We start from the raw sequence: 14,962 nt of genomic DNA on the forward strand, positions 1-14,962 counted from the left end.
ATGTGCTAACCAACCGCACTGCCATAATTGAAATATGTGGGGGGCTATGCTAATGGAAAACGGGTAAAAGCCACCGCCCATTTGTTTACTGGCCTGCTGGATGTGCTGATGGATGTGTGTGTGAAACCCTGAAGCAGCACCATGTTCTTGCACAACACCTTTTTTCTGGTATGTGTGTGTGTGTGAGAGTTTGTTTTGTTTCAATTTGTGGCAAATTGACATCTTTTGGAGGTTTCCAACGAAAACGATTGCATATTGTCTTTGCATATTTATCCGATTTTTTGTTCGGCTTCTAGAACGAACCAAAAAGGCATTTTGTGTGGCACGCGAAACGCTGCGCTCGCTCCAACAGTGAAGCGCAACAGTGTGCTAGCGCCGTCGCCCATCCTTCCGTACAGCGGGAGCAAGCCAGGAAGGATGAAAAGGAAGGAAGAGGAGGAGTAGCAGGTAGTGAAGATATCGATCGTTTTCCAGCGGTAGAAAAACAGCTACTGTAGCATGACGGTAGCGCAGCAGACCCCAGCTAAATACCACCACCGCACCGCGAGCGTGTGTGTTGTGCGCAAGCCCATCCACTGTTAACAGCGCACACACAGACCCGGAGCGAGAGTGAGATAGGGGAAAAGGCCGATAAAAGGTGCTCGCCTCTCCACTCTTCCAACAAGCGAGATAGAGAGGAAAATCCAGAAAGATATACCAACCGTTTCACCTGCTCTTCTCAAAACCCTCTGGAAAGTGGTGTGCCCGAGGGCGCTGCGGAAAAAGCTTTCCCTCCGAAACAAGAAGAGCCCCAACTCTCACGCTCTCTCACATTACACTAGTACACCGAAAACTGAATAAAAGCCACACGACGACGACGAACCCCTCGAAAGGTGTTTCGTTGGATTTTCGGGGTTTTGAAGTTTGCTGTGAGAGGAAATAGAGAGCCAGATGGTTGATGGCTTTTCCGAGCGTTTCACAACCCCCAAAAGAAACTGTTACTATGTTTCAAACTCTGTGTGTATGTGTACGTGAGCTTTTCAGGTCGACTCTCTCTCCCACTCTTTCGCAACTTGTAAGGCCCGCATCGCCGTCACCCAAAGCAAAGCTGGCAACAAGCCACAAAATTGTGTGAGAATGAGCTTTACACACACTGCATACGGCAACGAGATAGAGATACACACCTGGAATTTCTCGAATACTTCTTGCCTCCTTCCAGAGCCATCCAGAAGGATATCCATGGCTCCCATGTTCTCTTACCTCTGACCCCTTTTTGCTGCAAGAAACGTTCTGCGCAATAACAAAGTGTAGCGCAGCACCAACAACGTAGTACCTTTGCGCTACTTCATCAAAGCTGCTACTCTGTTGCACACTCCTCTTGGCTTACAGCAGCATCAGAGGGAAAACAAACATGCCACAGAGAAGCACAACTACGAGAACGTAGTAGCGAGTTGTCCGATGCTCTCGTCGTCGTCTGCGAAAAAGGCTTTCGGTGGGTACGGCTGGACACACAGGAAATGACACGTCCGCTTGATTAATAAACGTGTCACGCGGGAAGAGATGTTCGGGGAGCAGCAGGATACGCGTGATCGGAAAAGAAGGAGAGTTTGGGTGAAGATGACAGACACATATGTTGTGGTCTTCCCAGCTCTCTGATGGATTTAACCACAGCTGCTGGAGAAACTCTGCATTACTCCTTAAAATACGCAAACAAAACTACGATTTAGGATGAAGAATTGGAAGTAGCTACAGATATTACTACAAATAGAAGACAAATATATTATCGAAATGTCGATGCATGATAAATATAGAATGACGGAATGTTACACAAATTCCTCCACAATGATTAGGCACAACCTAATATAATTCACTGCCGCTGACAGTATCTCTTGATGATGAGATGGAGTAGTCGGTAGTGGTGACGTCAGTCCAAAGCGTTTCTGTTTTTAGAGCGTCCATCATCATCCAATCCTGATGAGGGAGAGGTGTATGGTCCTATTCGCTGGCGTCAAATTCTTCCGCTCTGTGTTCCATTTTCTTGTTTTCCATTTCCCCCGTGGCATTCGTGACGACAATGTGGAAATTGCCAAGGATATCACTATGGAAAAATAGAAACGGCGTTGGGAATAGTGGCGACGACCACGACGACGACGCTGATGGTGTATCGGTGCTGTTGGCGTCGTGTCTATCCATCTCCTACGGACTCTCTCTATCCTTCATCGTCATCGTCGCCGTTGTTTTCGTTGTTCCATTAAAATACTCCAAGGAATTGGAATGCTTTTGACTCGTTTTTTATTTTCCCTTTTTTTTAGATCGATAAGAAGTAAAAATGAAGCAAACGAATTGGGCTCCACGCTCGTCTCCCCCACTCCTAAACCCCGGTTCGGTTCCTATTTTCCCACCCAATTCTGGTTGGTTAAATATAGCGCATCCCCTGCTTTTTATGGCAAACAGAAGAAAAAATAGAAAGAACTGGGAAAGCTTTCAAGGAGTTGTCATTGCGGCCCAAATTTCGTGTCAACACACTGTGTGTGTGTGTCTTTTTTTGGAATTGTACCAAAATTTCAATCACGGAAGGGATGAACGACCCGGACGAAGGAGAGAAAGAGCGTCTTTTTTCTGTAATGGTGTGTGTGTGTGTGTCTAGTGTAATGAGTGGCTTTTTAGAAGGAGCACAGACACAGCGCGCGCTGTAGGAGTGCAGGTTCCTGGATTTGGCTCCAATTTTCTCGGTTCACCCCTCGAACGAACGAACGAACCAGCGCCGCCTTATCGAAATTTTGCCATGAAAAATGGCAGCTATTGATTTTCCGGCTTTCTTGCACTTCAGCACTTTCTAGGAGTTTCCCGAAGCGGCACCACCAAATCTCCTTAGCCTGGCTTCTTTTGCTGGTTGGTTCGGTGGTGTGTGTGCGTGCGTGGATTGGTGTCTAGTCTCTTGAACACAAAGCTCTCCTTTTCACTCCAGCGCTCTTCCACTTCGCTTATCCCCTCCTAATGATGGTGGTTTGTGTTGTTGTTTTCTTTTTGCCGGAATTGTGTTTTCGGGGTGTTTTTTCCGTTGGTGGTGTCCAATTTTCGAAAGCCGATTTATTTTTTGCCCTCTTGTTTGTGCTGTTTCGATCGAAGAAAGTCTGCAAGTCGTCGGTTTTTTGGGAGTGTAAGGTGGGCACCGAAAATGGCTTCTCAACAACCCACCGTATGCAGTTGCCAATTTGTAAACAAACATGCGAAACACAAGATGCAAGAGAAAATCCGCTTTTCCCCGTGTTGTTGGCTGATCAAAGCAATATAGATACACGAGAAAGCTCACTCTCTTCGCGCCGCCACTCTCCACATCCAACAGCAATGGGGATTAGTGTTTCGTGATGGGAAAAGATGTCAGAGTTTCCGCTCTGTCTCCTGTTGTCTTTGTACGTCAATTTATTTTGGATCCCTGAACCTTCTCTGTGTGTTGTGTTTTGTGGGCTAAACGACGAGGGAGGTTTATCAAGATCGGTTCCTTGTACGCGAAGGATCGGTGCCGTTGAATGATGGGTTTCCCCTTTCCCCCGCTTCCTCTACTCTTCTTTTCTCTTTTAGCAGACAGCAGGAAAGGATGGCCATTACAAATTGTCAAATGGAGTAATTTACAACCTTGCGGTGATAAAATGGAAGTAAAAAACGAGTTCCTATTTGTACAAAACCCGCCCGGGTGTTGGGGGTACCGTTTTGTGAACTCCAAAGTAGGGCAAGTATTATCACAAAAAAAGGATCCCTTTTTTCCCCTTTATAAAGAGATGATGGATGGGGGGGATTGGATGGTTTGTGGCTCATGAGCAATTACGAATGCAAAGTATACACGTGCGCGCTGTTAACCGGATGTGGTTTTTGAAATAATAGTCTTGCACAAAGTGGTTGTGATGCAGTAGCACTGGGTACACAACATCTTTTGAGAGACGGAAGTGTACAACTTCTTGTGTGTTTGTGTGTTTAAAACGATGTTGTTTTGTTATTGTACGGATAGAAGAAGGCTTTTTTACAACGCACAGTTGGTGGCGGGAAGAAAATATAGAGCAGAGTGAAGAGGGGATTTGGTGGCGGCTTGACGTCACCATGAGTCGTCAAAACCGCATACTAAATTGCAACCGAGACCCTCCTAAACTCACTCCCCCCGTACCATTCCCTCGTCAACAACAGAAGCAGCACTCACGTTGTGAATGGGTTGTTGTGTGTTGTTTATTACGGGCTTACTGTAATTATATACCCCAAACCTTCTTTAGCTGCTGTAGGTCTGCTCCAGTGATGGTGGTGGTGATGGGTTGGTCGCGCTATGATGGTTATGAAAAGGTTAAGCCAAGTACTGGGCGACTCCATTTGCTGCTTGCGCACGAATCATATTTCCGCAAAGCGGCCAACCGCCGAAAGAAGAAGTTACGGGTGAGAGGGACAAAAGGGCACAATTAATTTAAAATGTAAATTATGATTTGTTGCCATTAGGAGTGTGGGGTGTGTAGGGGTTGGTGGTACGGTACAGTACTGTGTGTTATCTGATTACTGTACCCCCGATACACGAGAGAGAGCGATGCAATCTAATGTTGTGCAAGCTCTCCATCCGGCATTAATAATCGGGTTGTGGAAGTTGTGTATTTGTATTGCGATGCTTTTGCTACTTCCTTTTTTACCCTTTGTAACTACTTTCTACATTATTTAAAGTGGGTTATAACGCTGCCAAGGAATGGGCAGAGCCATACTGAGAAACCATTACACATCTTATTTATAGCATGAATGGTGGCTGGTATCGTTGTACTACTACTAAAGCTTCTCTTCAGTGTTAATGTGTGAATTACATGACCTTTTTTTGCATACTTGGGCTTGAGCTGTCCCGGGAAAGCTTCCTCCTCTGCTTACTCGAAGTTTCTAGAGCTTTCTGTTGTGCGTAATTTTGCTCCCATCCTGCTGCGTCGGTCGATTTTGCAAGCACACCAAGCGGTACATTTGTGCACTCCAGGGAAAATGATAGCCGGCGGCGACAGGACACCAACTAGCAAACCTACACCACGCAAAGACCGGCCAAAAGCAGGCTAGCCGGAACCTATTCTACTGGGCTTGTATACACTCTACCATCATATGTAATGACCCCTGCTGCTGCTGCTACTTCCCCCTGGGGGAGGATTGATTATAGCCTGTGTGCGTCCTTTGACATAGGGTTTGCATTTTTTTGTCGCCCCTTTTGTTGGACACACGAGACGACGACGATGACTGCACACAGGTCACGTACCATAATAATCTGATAGTGGAATCTCTATTTAGCGCTCTTTCCCTCTCTATCATCGTCTGAAGGCAATTCTGGTCTGCTGTATCCTTAAGCTGTTTTAAGCTTAAGCGCAAGGAAAGGTTGATGCAGGTTAGAAGAAAATGGATGGCAGCAGCAACCAACCAACCAACCAACCCAACCCCATGTCATTTATTGTCTCGTTTTGTCCCGGAAGCTTCAAATCCCTGTGTGATCCCTACGGACTTGTGCACAAATAAGGATGATACGGGCGTGTGCCTTATTATGTGTGAATTAGCTGCTTCGTTTCAAAATGTTGTGTAATGTAATTCAGAAACTTTTCATTGCCCAATTTCACAATAAGTCAAGTGTTTTACCTTCATATAGAATGCCTTAATCGATGATGTTTCTATAATTCTTTCGTTATTGGGCCCCTTTTCCCTTTTAAGATCGTAGACTGAAATTTCAGCCTATCAGCTATTTACATTGTATAGCAGTTTTCGATCAGCTATCAAAGTGGGTATAATATACAGGTAGACATTTCCCAAGATGTTTAGAAGGTGGATTTTTATCGCTTCTGCTTCTGAATGAAGATTTTAAGTGTGTTTTGTGTTTTCGTCAAGTTACCAGAAAGCCTTCTTCTTATTCTTCTTTTTCTTCAGACAGGCTATGGGAACACCTGGTGTTGCGAAATACATACACTTTGATTATAGATTCCACCACCTGATCTCTTTAATGCCTCTTGGGACAAATGAAAACAAGACGTTGTTTTGCCATTTTTTCGAGCAGGTACTCGAATCTAATTCTAGCTTTGAGGCTGAAATAATCTGAGGCTAGTTTTGTGTGTGGTTTTGTACGGAGTAGGTTGCCAGCTGTCAAACTCCATATAAAAAGCTGATAAGTATCGTAAAGGCCTAATTATTGTTCTGTTCCTTAAAAAAACAAATATGTCTACATTCAATATCAAACCAAGAGCAGAGCACAATGCGCGCGATGTCGTCATTTACTATAGTGTGTAGCTGGTTCGCCCTTCTAGCTTTTTCACACCTGGTTAAATTACGTCAATGTGTGGTAAATGTAACAAGGTGACCAACCGACCCGACCGACCGGTGGGTTACTGTTTGCAGTTATCTTTTGCGGGCGGCGTGTCGCATGGTGCGCATTGCTTATCAGGCCTGCTTGTCTCTCTGGTGTCTTATCTGGGTGATCTTTTGGTGTACGTGTTTCGTTGGCGTTGGTATGCAATTGCCGAGACCAAAAATGATGCTCGTTTGTGGCCACTGCCACTCTGTGTGTTGTCCCAAAAGGGCGTGTGTGGGCGCGTTCGATGCTGTTCCAGATTCTTGCCCTTATTTTGTGTTTTACTGCCGTGGCAAATATTTCAATAAAAGAGCAAGAGACAGTGAAACTAACAGCCCCCCCCGGAGCAGAGTGAAAATGTTCAAACCATTAATATATAGCAAACGAGCAGAGGAGCAGCAGCGGAAAAGAAGGACATGTTTTCGCTCGTGTTCCCTTGCGAAGCGTGCATCTACATTTGTGGACGATCGCGTTCCCGTACACAAAACACACATCAAAGGAAATGCCACGTACACACAAACCCGACCACCCCCAACCACCGCCCAGTTGTGAATAGTTGAACTTTAGGAATTTCTTATCGGTTAAACGTTGCTATGCTCTCCCGGTCAAACGTTTAGAGCGGGAGGCACAACGGCGGTAGCTCGAGTTGGTGGCATCCATTTGCGCTTTGATATTGGGTATTGGACTTAAACGAAGAGAGAAGAGGAGAAGAAGTGTGTACTTACAATAGCATTCGGTGGTGTTGTATGTGCTTGTGCTTACTCGGCTGTCCTTGATTGCACTGGTATGCGGCGGGGCAATTCGAAGATTGGCGGCGCTCGGTTTGGCCTTTTGACTGTCATGCTTTTGAAAAGCTAGATATATTGGACCTTCCACCTCTCCACCCCCTCACCGGGGTACGACGACTACAAGAGTAAAGAACTTCTCCCCCAGCTCCGAACAAAAGAGCAGAGAAAAGATGCCTACGATGACGCCCTTCCACACTTTTCATAAGGATGCTTGTAAAATCCTGCAAAAAATGGCTCCCATTTCTTGTTCGTTGCCTTTTTATGGTATGCCGATTGTGTATTTGTGTTTCAGCTACAAAACGCGCGATAGAGCTTTTTGCATGCCTTCGCTTCAAACAAGCCGTGGGCGAGAGAACAAGGGAATAGATCGAAGAATTTAATTTTCTTCCTAGTGGTTGTCAAATTGTGCTAAATTTAATCTTTTTTTTTTCGAATCGAAACCTAACATTCTATTTCATTTCATGTTGTTTTGTGGGTCCTTCGAATAATTTAGTTACTGCTTTGTTTGTTTTTATTTAATTTTTGAATATCATTTTAGGAGAAACGGTAATGTAATACATATACCAATACGGTAATTGGATTTAGCTGCTTAACAGATAGCATGACGCAGCTACATGTGTGTGAGAAGGCTACGAAAAGAAACAGGATCCCCATAAATAATCGCCAAAATCAAGGCAGTAAATATAACGCAGGAAAGGATAACGATGAAATTTATTGGCTAGGCGAGTGAGAAAGAGTGGTCTCTTATCCACGTCTTCTCTGTTAGCCTACCACAATCGTACGGTGGGACACTGTACCAAAAAAAAAAAGAAATATTACACAAATGTGTCACATCGCAAAAGCTTATGCTGGTCCAAAGAAGGGCACGTTTTTGCCGTGTCCCCGTCAGTGGGAATCAACGGGTGAAAAAGGACACTGTAGCCCGTAGCGGGGGATGGCTCCTGCTCCTTGCTTAGGCGCCGTCGAGAACGCGATAGCGCTTTCGGGAGACAGTTTTATTCGCCGTGAATAGTTTTACTTTTCATGACACGTTCGTAAATCGTTCAAGTTTGTTTGGGATTTACGCGGTGGTGGTGATGTATGATGATGGTGTGCTTTTCGCTAGCCATACTTCTTGCTGCTGCCGCATGGTGAAGAGAGGATATGTGTGTGACGTCCTTTTGTTCGCTACCTTGTATTGTAGACAGTTACCTCCTACACTGGTGTGTAGTATCCCTGATTACCATAGAGATACAATGAAAATGATATTTATTACCAGCTACACGCATAGAAACCAGCCACCGAGAACGCAAAGTTTTGTGAAGCTTTTTTTTTTCTTCCTTTTGTGTTCCTCTAGAAGGAGAAACTATTTTATGGGAGTAAATTCTTTCCTTGCACGGGCTTCATACGCCTCGTTTGTCCTTTTCGTCCTTTCGATGGCCGGGGCTGTACACAATAAAGTGCGTCGAATTTGTCATGAAAGGGAAATCATCGCCGACGCCGGCTTCTCGTGTGTGGGTGCTGCTTGTTGTGTAATATTTTTGTATCGTCAGCTCTCCCCAGGCTCGCATAACTTTTTAAGGAGGATCAATAGAAAAGGCCACCCCCATGGCGCAGTAAACAAATTCTTCAAATACACTTTGTCCTTTCGACTGTTACTTTTCAGATGGTAGGATTTTACTGGCGATTTTCCTCGGTATTTCCTTTTTTGTGTGTCTCCACGGCATTGAAAGGACGGATCGAATCGGTTACGAGATAGCTTTCGGTCTGGTGCGTAAACTCGCCGACGCCTTAAATGAGCTTTTCTTCGCTCGCTATCATGCCTACCTTACACCAAGATAGGAAATGACAAGGCACACATAACATAGACTGGACCGAGAGAGCGCGGTGGTGTTGGTGTCTCTACTGTCCTTTCACATAGATGTACGGAAAGCTCGTTCGTAATCACGCTAGTTTGACATAAAAGCCCTGTACGAAAACTAAACCACCGCTCCCACAGTTACGATACCAACGAAACACATTATAATAAATTTTCGTTCCCTTATTGGATACCACCACTTCTCCCGAAATCCTGGCCAATCATTTCTACGCTGTAGTGTTCTCCTCCCTTCGCCACTGAAGTATCGGTTGGGTGGGGGCAAGTCATTATGATACCACCACCAGCACAACCCGGTGTGTGCGGCCATGGGAAAATCAGTGCCGCCGTCGTTTGTGCCCTTTCGGGGTATCAATTCATACACTCTTCACAACACCACTACTACTCCCCAATTGTCGGCTTCTCGCTCCCTTTACCGAACGTTTTCCAATGAGTTCTGGTTTTCTCGGCGGGTTTGGTGGGTTGCCGCTGCTCCCAGGTCCTTTTTGGATTTTATGGATAATGGGTAAAGTTTCGGGCGAAAGGAGTAGTAGTAGTAGTCGTCGTTCACTATACTTCATAGCGAAACCTCTATTTCACTTCGCCCCCCAGAAGTGGTGCGGATGACGGAGGAGAAGAAGAACGTGTCCTCCCGCTCTGGTACACAACAATCCCTTATCTTGTGACCTCTATTGCCAATCATGCCCTAGTCCTCGGCGTTGGCGTCCTCAATCGGCGGGGGGTTTGTACTCGATTGAAAGGTTCTTCGTGCTCTGCGGCTTGTGTCCTTTGCTTTTGGGTTGTTGTCCCCGCTCTGGTGTATAAGGCAGGAAGGGAAGTCTATCGAACCGAGAAGAGGGTGGTAGGGTTAGTTGGTGGTGGTTACACATAGCAAAAGAGCTTGAGGCGCAACCTATTTTGTTGGTGCGATTGTGGTTGTACAATTACCAGTAACCACACCACCACCAATAATTCCTCTGTTCGGATTTGGAATAGTAACCTTTTTCCGAGATTAGAAATCAGATCAGAATGCTCTCTATTATACACAAGAGAAGATAGAGAGGGAGGATAACAATATCGTAGAATTAATTTAGTTTGCTATAAAGTATGAAGCCTTATTTTAAAAGGGCATGGATGGTCGTTGGAGTCTTGTTCAATTTATTTTTGGAGCAGAAAGATCTTGCTCCAAAGTTCTTTGTGTCCATTCTATGACATTGGGATATGCTTTTTTGTGTGTTCAACAATTCTTGCCAATGACGTTATACGATGAAAAACATTAAACGTTAATTTTTGGTTAACATTCTTCTTCTCCCCAAAATTAAGCTACCATGGTGGGCAACATGGCGCCACCGTTGTTAGCCCTTGTTATGTCTGCAAGGACACACTGACACATTAAAATCTCCCCCAAGGCGCTTTTTATTGCCTACCAAAAGAAGCAAACTAAAAACGGCCTTTTGGGGGAGAATGGTTCAATCAGTCTACCGTTTGTGTTCATTAATTTTTCAAATCGAAAACACCTTTACACACTGACCGACGCCACACCCCCCCCCCTCCCCCCAAATTGATTCCTGCGCGGGAAACGGTAACATCGGCGTGTTGTGTGCCCCTGGTGTAGTTGGATGTGTATGCTTTGTATGTGTATTCTTAGGGCGACTCGGGATTGTGATTTAGGTAGAGGTGTGTTTCTCCATGTTGTGGTGAAATCTGCTGTTACCCTCGCTTCTGCTTCTTCTTCGTTACAGTAAGACATTCAAATATACGTTCCCGCATATAGTACGGGGAAAAATCGATACATCCACCCTCCACACGTGGCATTACGCAAGCAAAGATGTACAGTCAAGTGTATGGCAGGTAGAGTCTACCTTTTGCTCTGGAATCCATGGCAAAAACACAAGCGAGGGTACATCCTTGAGTATCTTTTTTACTGTGTTGTATGGTCTACTTCTTGGAATTGGAAGAAAAACGGAGCATTATAATATATTTAAGCGCCTGTAGCGCTTTGCTCCTTTGACCATAAGGTGTTGGGCTCTGCTCCTTTCTTGGCGTGGCGAAGGTGTTTCGTTTGCGACCCCAGCGGAGGTGTCCATTACAGGTGTCTACTACACATGCGTATAATTTCACATATTTATATATGTACGTACTGGGAAGGTCGTCCTGATGGTGCTGTAAGTCTGCTTTGTAGCGCATAAGATATTGAATATGTACGGGATTAAGCTGATTCTAGGCTTGTGTGTTCTTGCGCCTTTCTTATTGTATTATTGACGATTTGACTTTTGTAGATGAAATTTAAATAGACATGATTTTAGGTAGCTTGTGAGGCAACAGCATCTTTTGGGTAATTTTCTTTACTATTTTGGAATGTATTGCATTGATGAGTCTAACGAATGTTCCATGAAATAAAACTACTTCCTAAAACTATATTGTCATTGCCTTTACCTACATGATTACTAATATTACTATTGTTTCCAATTTTCTTGGCGCGCACAGGTAACGGCACGATCGATTTCCCCGAGTTTCTAACAATGATGGCTCGTAAAATGAAGGACACGGACAGTGAAGAGGAAATCCGGGAGGCATTCCGAGTCTTCGACAAGGACGGCAACGGTTTTATCTCTGCAGCTGAGCTGCGCCACGTCATGACTAATCTGGGCGAGAAGCTAACAGACGAGGAGGTCGACGAGATGATCCGTGAAGCCGATATAGATGGCGATGGCCAGGTTAATTATGAAGGTAAGAGTTGCCTTTGGCGTCCAGTCCAAGCATTGTTTCGAAGCAGAGCCAGTGTGTTATTGTTTTGTGCAAGAGAAGCAATGGTTTTTTGTTTTGTTTTAGTTTCACATTCTATCCACCACTACCTGGCGTGGTTAACATCCATTTCGATGGAGGTAATAGCCAAACAAATTCTGTCGTCCTTTCTTGTGTTGGTGTGTGTGTATGGACAGATTGGTGCAAATCAATCGAACCCCGTTTGATCGATATATACAAGCGTAAAAGCGGCAAGAAGGAAGGAATATAGCAGAGTTTTAGTTTCATAGCACCGCTCTTCCAGGCACCACCGAACGAGCCAACAAACTCTCGGCGGCTTCTCCAAGAATACAAAGAATACTGCGCCATCAGCATGTTGCCAGGGTCATGTTTTGATTTTTGCGTCGTCAAGCTCCTCTTCGTGTTTCGTGTCCAGTGCGGAGCGCCAGCTCCCCAATAAGAGCTTACTTTATGAGTAAACATGCGACGATGGTTTTGACTTTTGAACATTTTCGTTTTACATTGCAGGAAATGGGTGCCTCTGCCCTGTTGTAGGAATATAATTCAAACTTTTTTGTGTGTGACCAGTTGGCTCAAAGTCACTTCTTGCTTCGTTTTGCAGTCACTCATCCCTGAATGACACTGTTGAAAGTTGCATTTCAATCATTTGTTGACTTTACCATTCACTTTACCGCCCACTACACCTCCTTCTGTAACAACCACACACACACAGGCACGCGTGCGCCTTTTGGGGTGCCTCCTCTGTGCACTTTTTACAAATCCACTAGAAAAACAGCCTTTGAAGAAGTGAAGGTTTCGGTCGTGGTGCATATATTGCACAAGGTCTTCCCTCTTTCTTTTTTTTTATTGCCACCGCGTTTTTGTTCTGCCTTCAAGAAGTATTATTCTCCGACGAAAAGGAAAAAGGATTTGCCAAATATGTGTGTGCAAAGAGGGGAGATAGTAGAGGGATCGTGCTTTTACATGGTAACTTTGAAGCGCCAAGCCCATTACCTTCAAAGGCAAACAAGACGGGGTCTGAATGAAAGAAGATGATGTGTGTTTGACTTGGCGGTTGTGTTTCGTGTCTGTGTGTGTTGCAGTTTTGATGAAGGGAAGGATCCTTTTGTGTGAGGATGTGTGTAAAACTCTTCTGACAGGTTCTTCAAAGGACCACCAACAGCACACACACACCACCCATCCGAGCAAACTTGATGATTTGAATGCACGAAAATCCTAGAGGTCAGAGCTCTGGGAGCGCATGCTTAACACTTTTTGGTGGTGGTTGTGCAAATCAACGAAAATAAATCACTCAGCTTTTTTCATTCTACTCACCCCGTGTGGTGGGGTGCCGCAGTCGCGTATGCATGATTGAAATCACAGGACCCCTGTCCCGGTGTGTGTGGCAGTCATGTGCATGTTCATGGTGTTGGCGCGGTAAAAATCTAGCAAATGACAATCAGCTCACTATGCACTCGCAGTGTTCCTGAATTGATGGATTGCGCCATACATCCCAGTATGTTGTTCCTCTATATTTGCGTGCTGCATGCAATTTTTCCAGCGCAATCCAGACTTTTCCACTCCTTAAATTTTTCGCAAAGATACTCCTCGCCAACATTCACGCTCCTTTTGCTTTTGGGGGTGAAATATTTCGCATTGCTGCCGCTCCCTTCTGGCAAACAGTGCTGAAGGGGGAGGGCTCTGTGTTACGCAAAAATCCGACTGCGGCAATAAAGCTTCTTCGCGAAAAATCTAACCATCCCCTAACCAGTGGAAGCGCGAAAATAAGGTGTAGCTGGTGGTGGTGTTGTGGGTGGTTTAATATTTGATGCACCTTCAACACACACACACCCCCTCAAAACCACCCCTCATTGGGGTGATATTACGCTGTTGGAATAAACGGAAAGGAGTGTTTCGGAAAAATATAACCGCGAGCAGCAGCAGTGGCAGTGGCAGCCGGCTAGAGAACTTGTATTGTGTAGAGGGCAGCCTTTTTAACAGAATAACGAACACACCACACCGCCGTCCTGTGTATAGGGTAACGCGCACGCACCCAGGGATGGAAGGCGTAATAAAACTTGTGGAGCACACGAACGTGAATGCTGTGTGTGTATATTGGGAGGGAAGGAGAGCTTGGTTGTTGCGCGAAACACGTGAACTCATAAATTTCAAGCCTTTTGTGGTGTGTGCCGTTTCGGAAGTCGGCTCACGACAGGGCGAACAAAAAGAAAAGTAGAGGACCCCGTTTCGCTTTCTCAATATAATGCACATAAAGAAATGCCTTTAGTAGCGAAGGAGGGAGAGCGTGTTGGTTGGCGGCTTGGTTGGTGCACACAGAGATTTGTTAGAGGATCTATTTTTGTGCGACGTGCTTTTTGTCGCTTTTTAGTGTTACTGCTAAAAATGCTTTTTTCTTTGGAATGTTGTTGTAATTTATTACTAAACCCTTTTTGGCTATTATTGGCCCCTGGAGGAGGGAGGAGTTGTTGTAGTACCACCGTTGATTGCAAATTACATTTACATCATCCGCCGAACAACACTACCCCTGGTGCGCAATATGGGGAGCGACGGGAGTCTACTCGAATTATGCAAAATACAAATTCACACATGTTTTGGTGTGTTAGGGTGGTCGTAAAGCGCGCTGGACCTACTGCTACCTACAACTCCTACTCGCCGAGCTCTGCCACCACATCCTGCTTTGTATGCACTGGATGAAGAAGGCGTCTCAGCGTCATCATCTGACGGGGGATGTATACTGTCGCGTAGGCATCATCTACCAATTGTGTATACTGCTGCCCGGTTGAGTTGGGAATGAATTACTCACGGCGCTATTCGCTTACTCATCGCTCTAGAAGGGTGAAGTGTGTTGCTGCTCGTGAGACACACGAGAATGGCGAATGTTGTACCGCCACAGATGAAGGCAAGAAGCGGGTGCGAAGGGCAAAGACGATGAGAGGTTGTAAGGGGCAGTGTGACGCAAGGTGTACACGAAGCAGCAAAAACACAAGTAAAACGATCGTTGATCTTTAGCCGGGTGAGCCATCCGCACGCTCGCCACGATCACTTGTTATCGAGAAGCAGCGGCGCACCACCGCCACTCACTGTGTTGTTATGTTTTTAACCTTGTTCGGAGGTGTATAAACAGCTCAGAAAAGGAAAGGGTTTGTTCCGCTGTCTTCCTGCGGCCATACTCAGGGTCTCCACCACCTCTCTTTGATGGGGGATGTGTGTGGTATATGTGTTTTCATTGACCAGATTGACACAACAAACAGGTTAATTTAT

General features: G+C 45.3%; 1 protein-coding gene across 1 annotated transcript in view; it reads left to right on the forward strand.

Annotated features, from left to right (window-relative positions):
• LOC120900702 (calmodulin) overlaps positions 1-14,962 on the forward strand; it is a 32,196-nt gene that overhangs the window by 14,548 nt on the left and 2,686 nt on the right. The window contains exon 4 of the mRNA XM_040308064.1: positions 11,423-11,665. Within this exon, the coding sequence (XP_040163998.1) occupies positions 11,423-11,665 (243 nt within the window). The remainder of the gene's footprint in view (positions 1-11,422; positions 11,666-14,962) is intronic.

The sequence above is a fragment of the Anopheles arabiensis genome, chromosome 3, assembly GCF_016920715.1.
Source record: "Anopheles arabiensis isolate DONGOLA chromosome 3, AaraD3, whole genome shotgun sequence".
Classification (NCBI taxonomy): Eukaryota; Metazoa; Arthropoda; class Insecta; order Diptera; family Culicidae; genus Anopheles; species Anopheles arabiensis.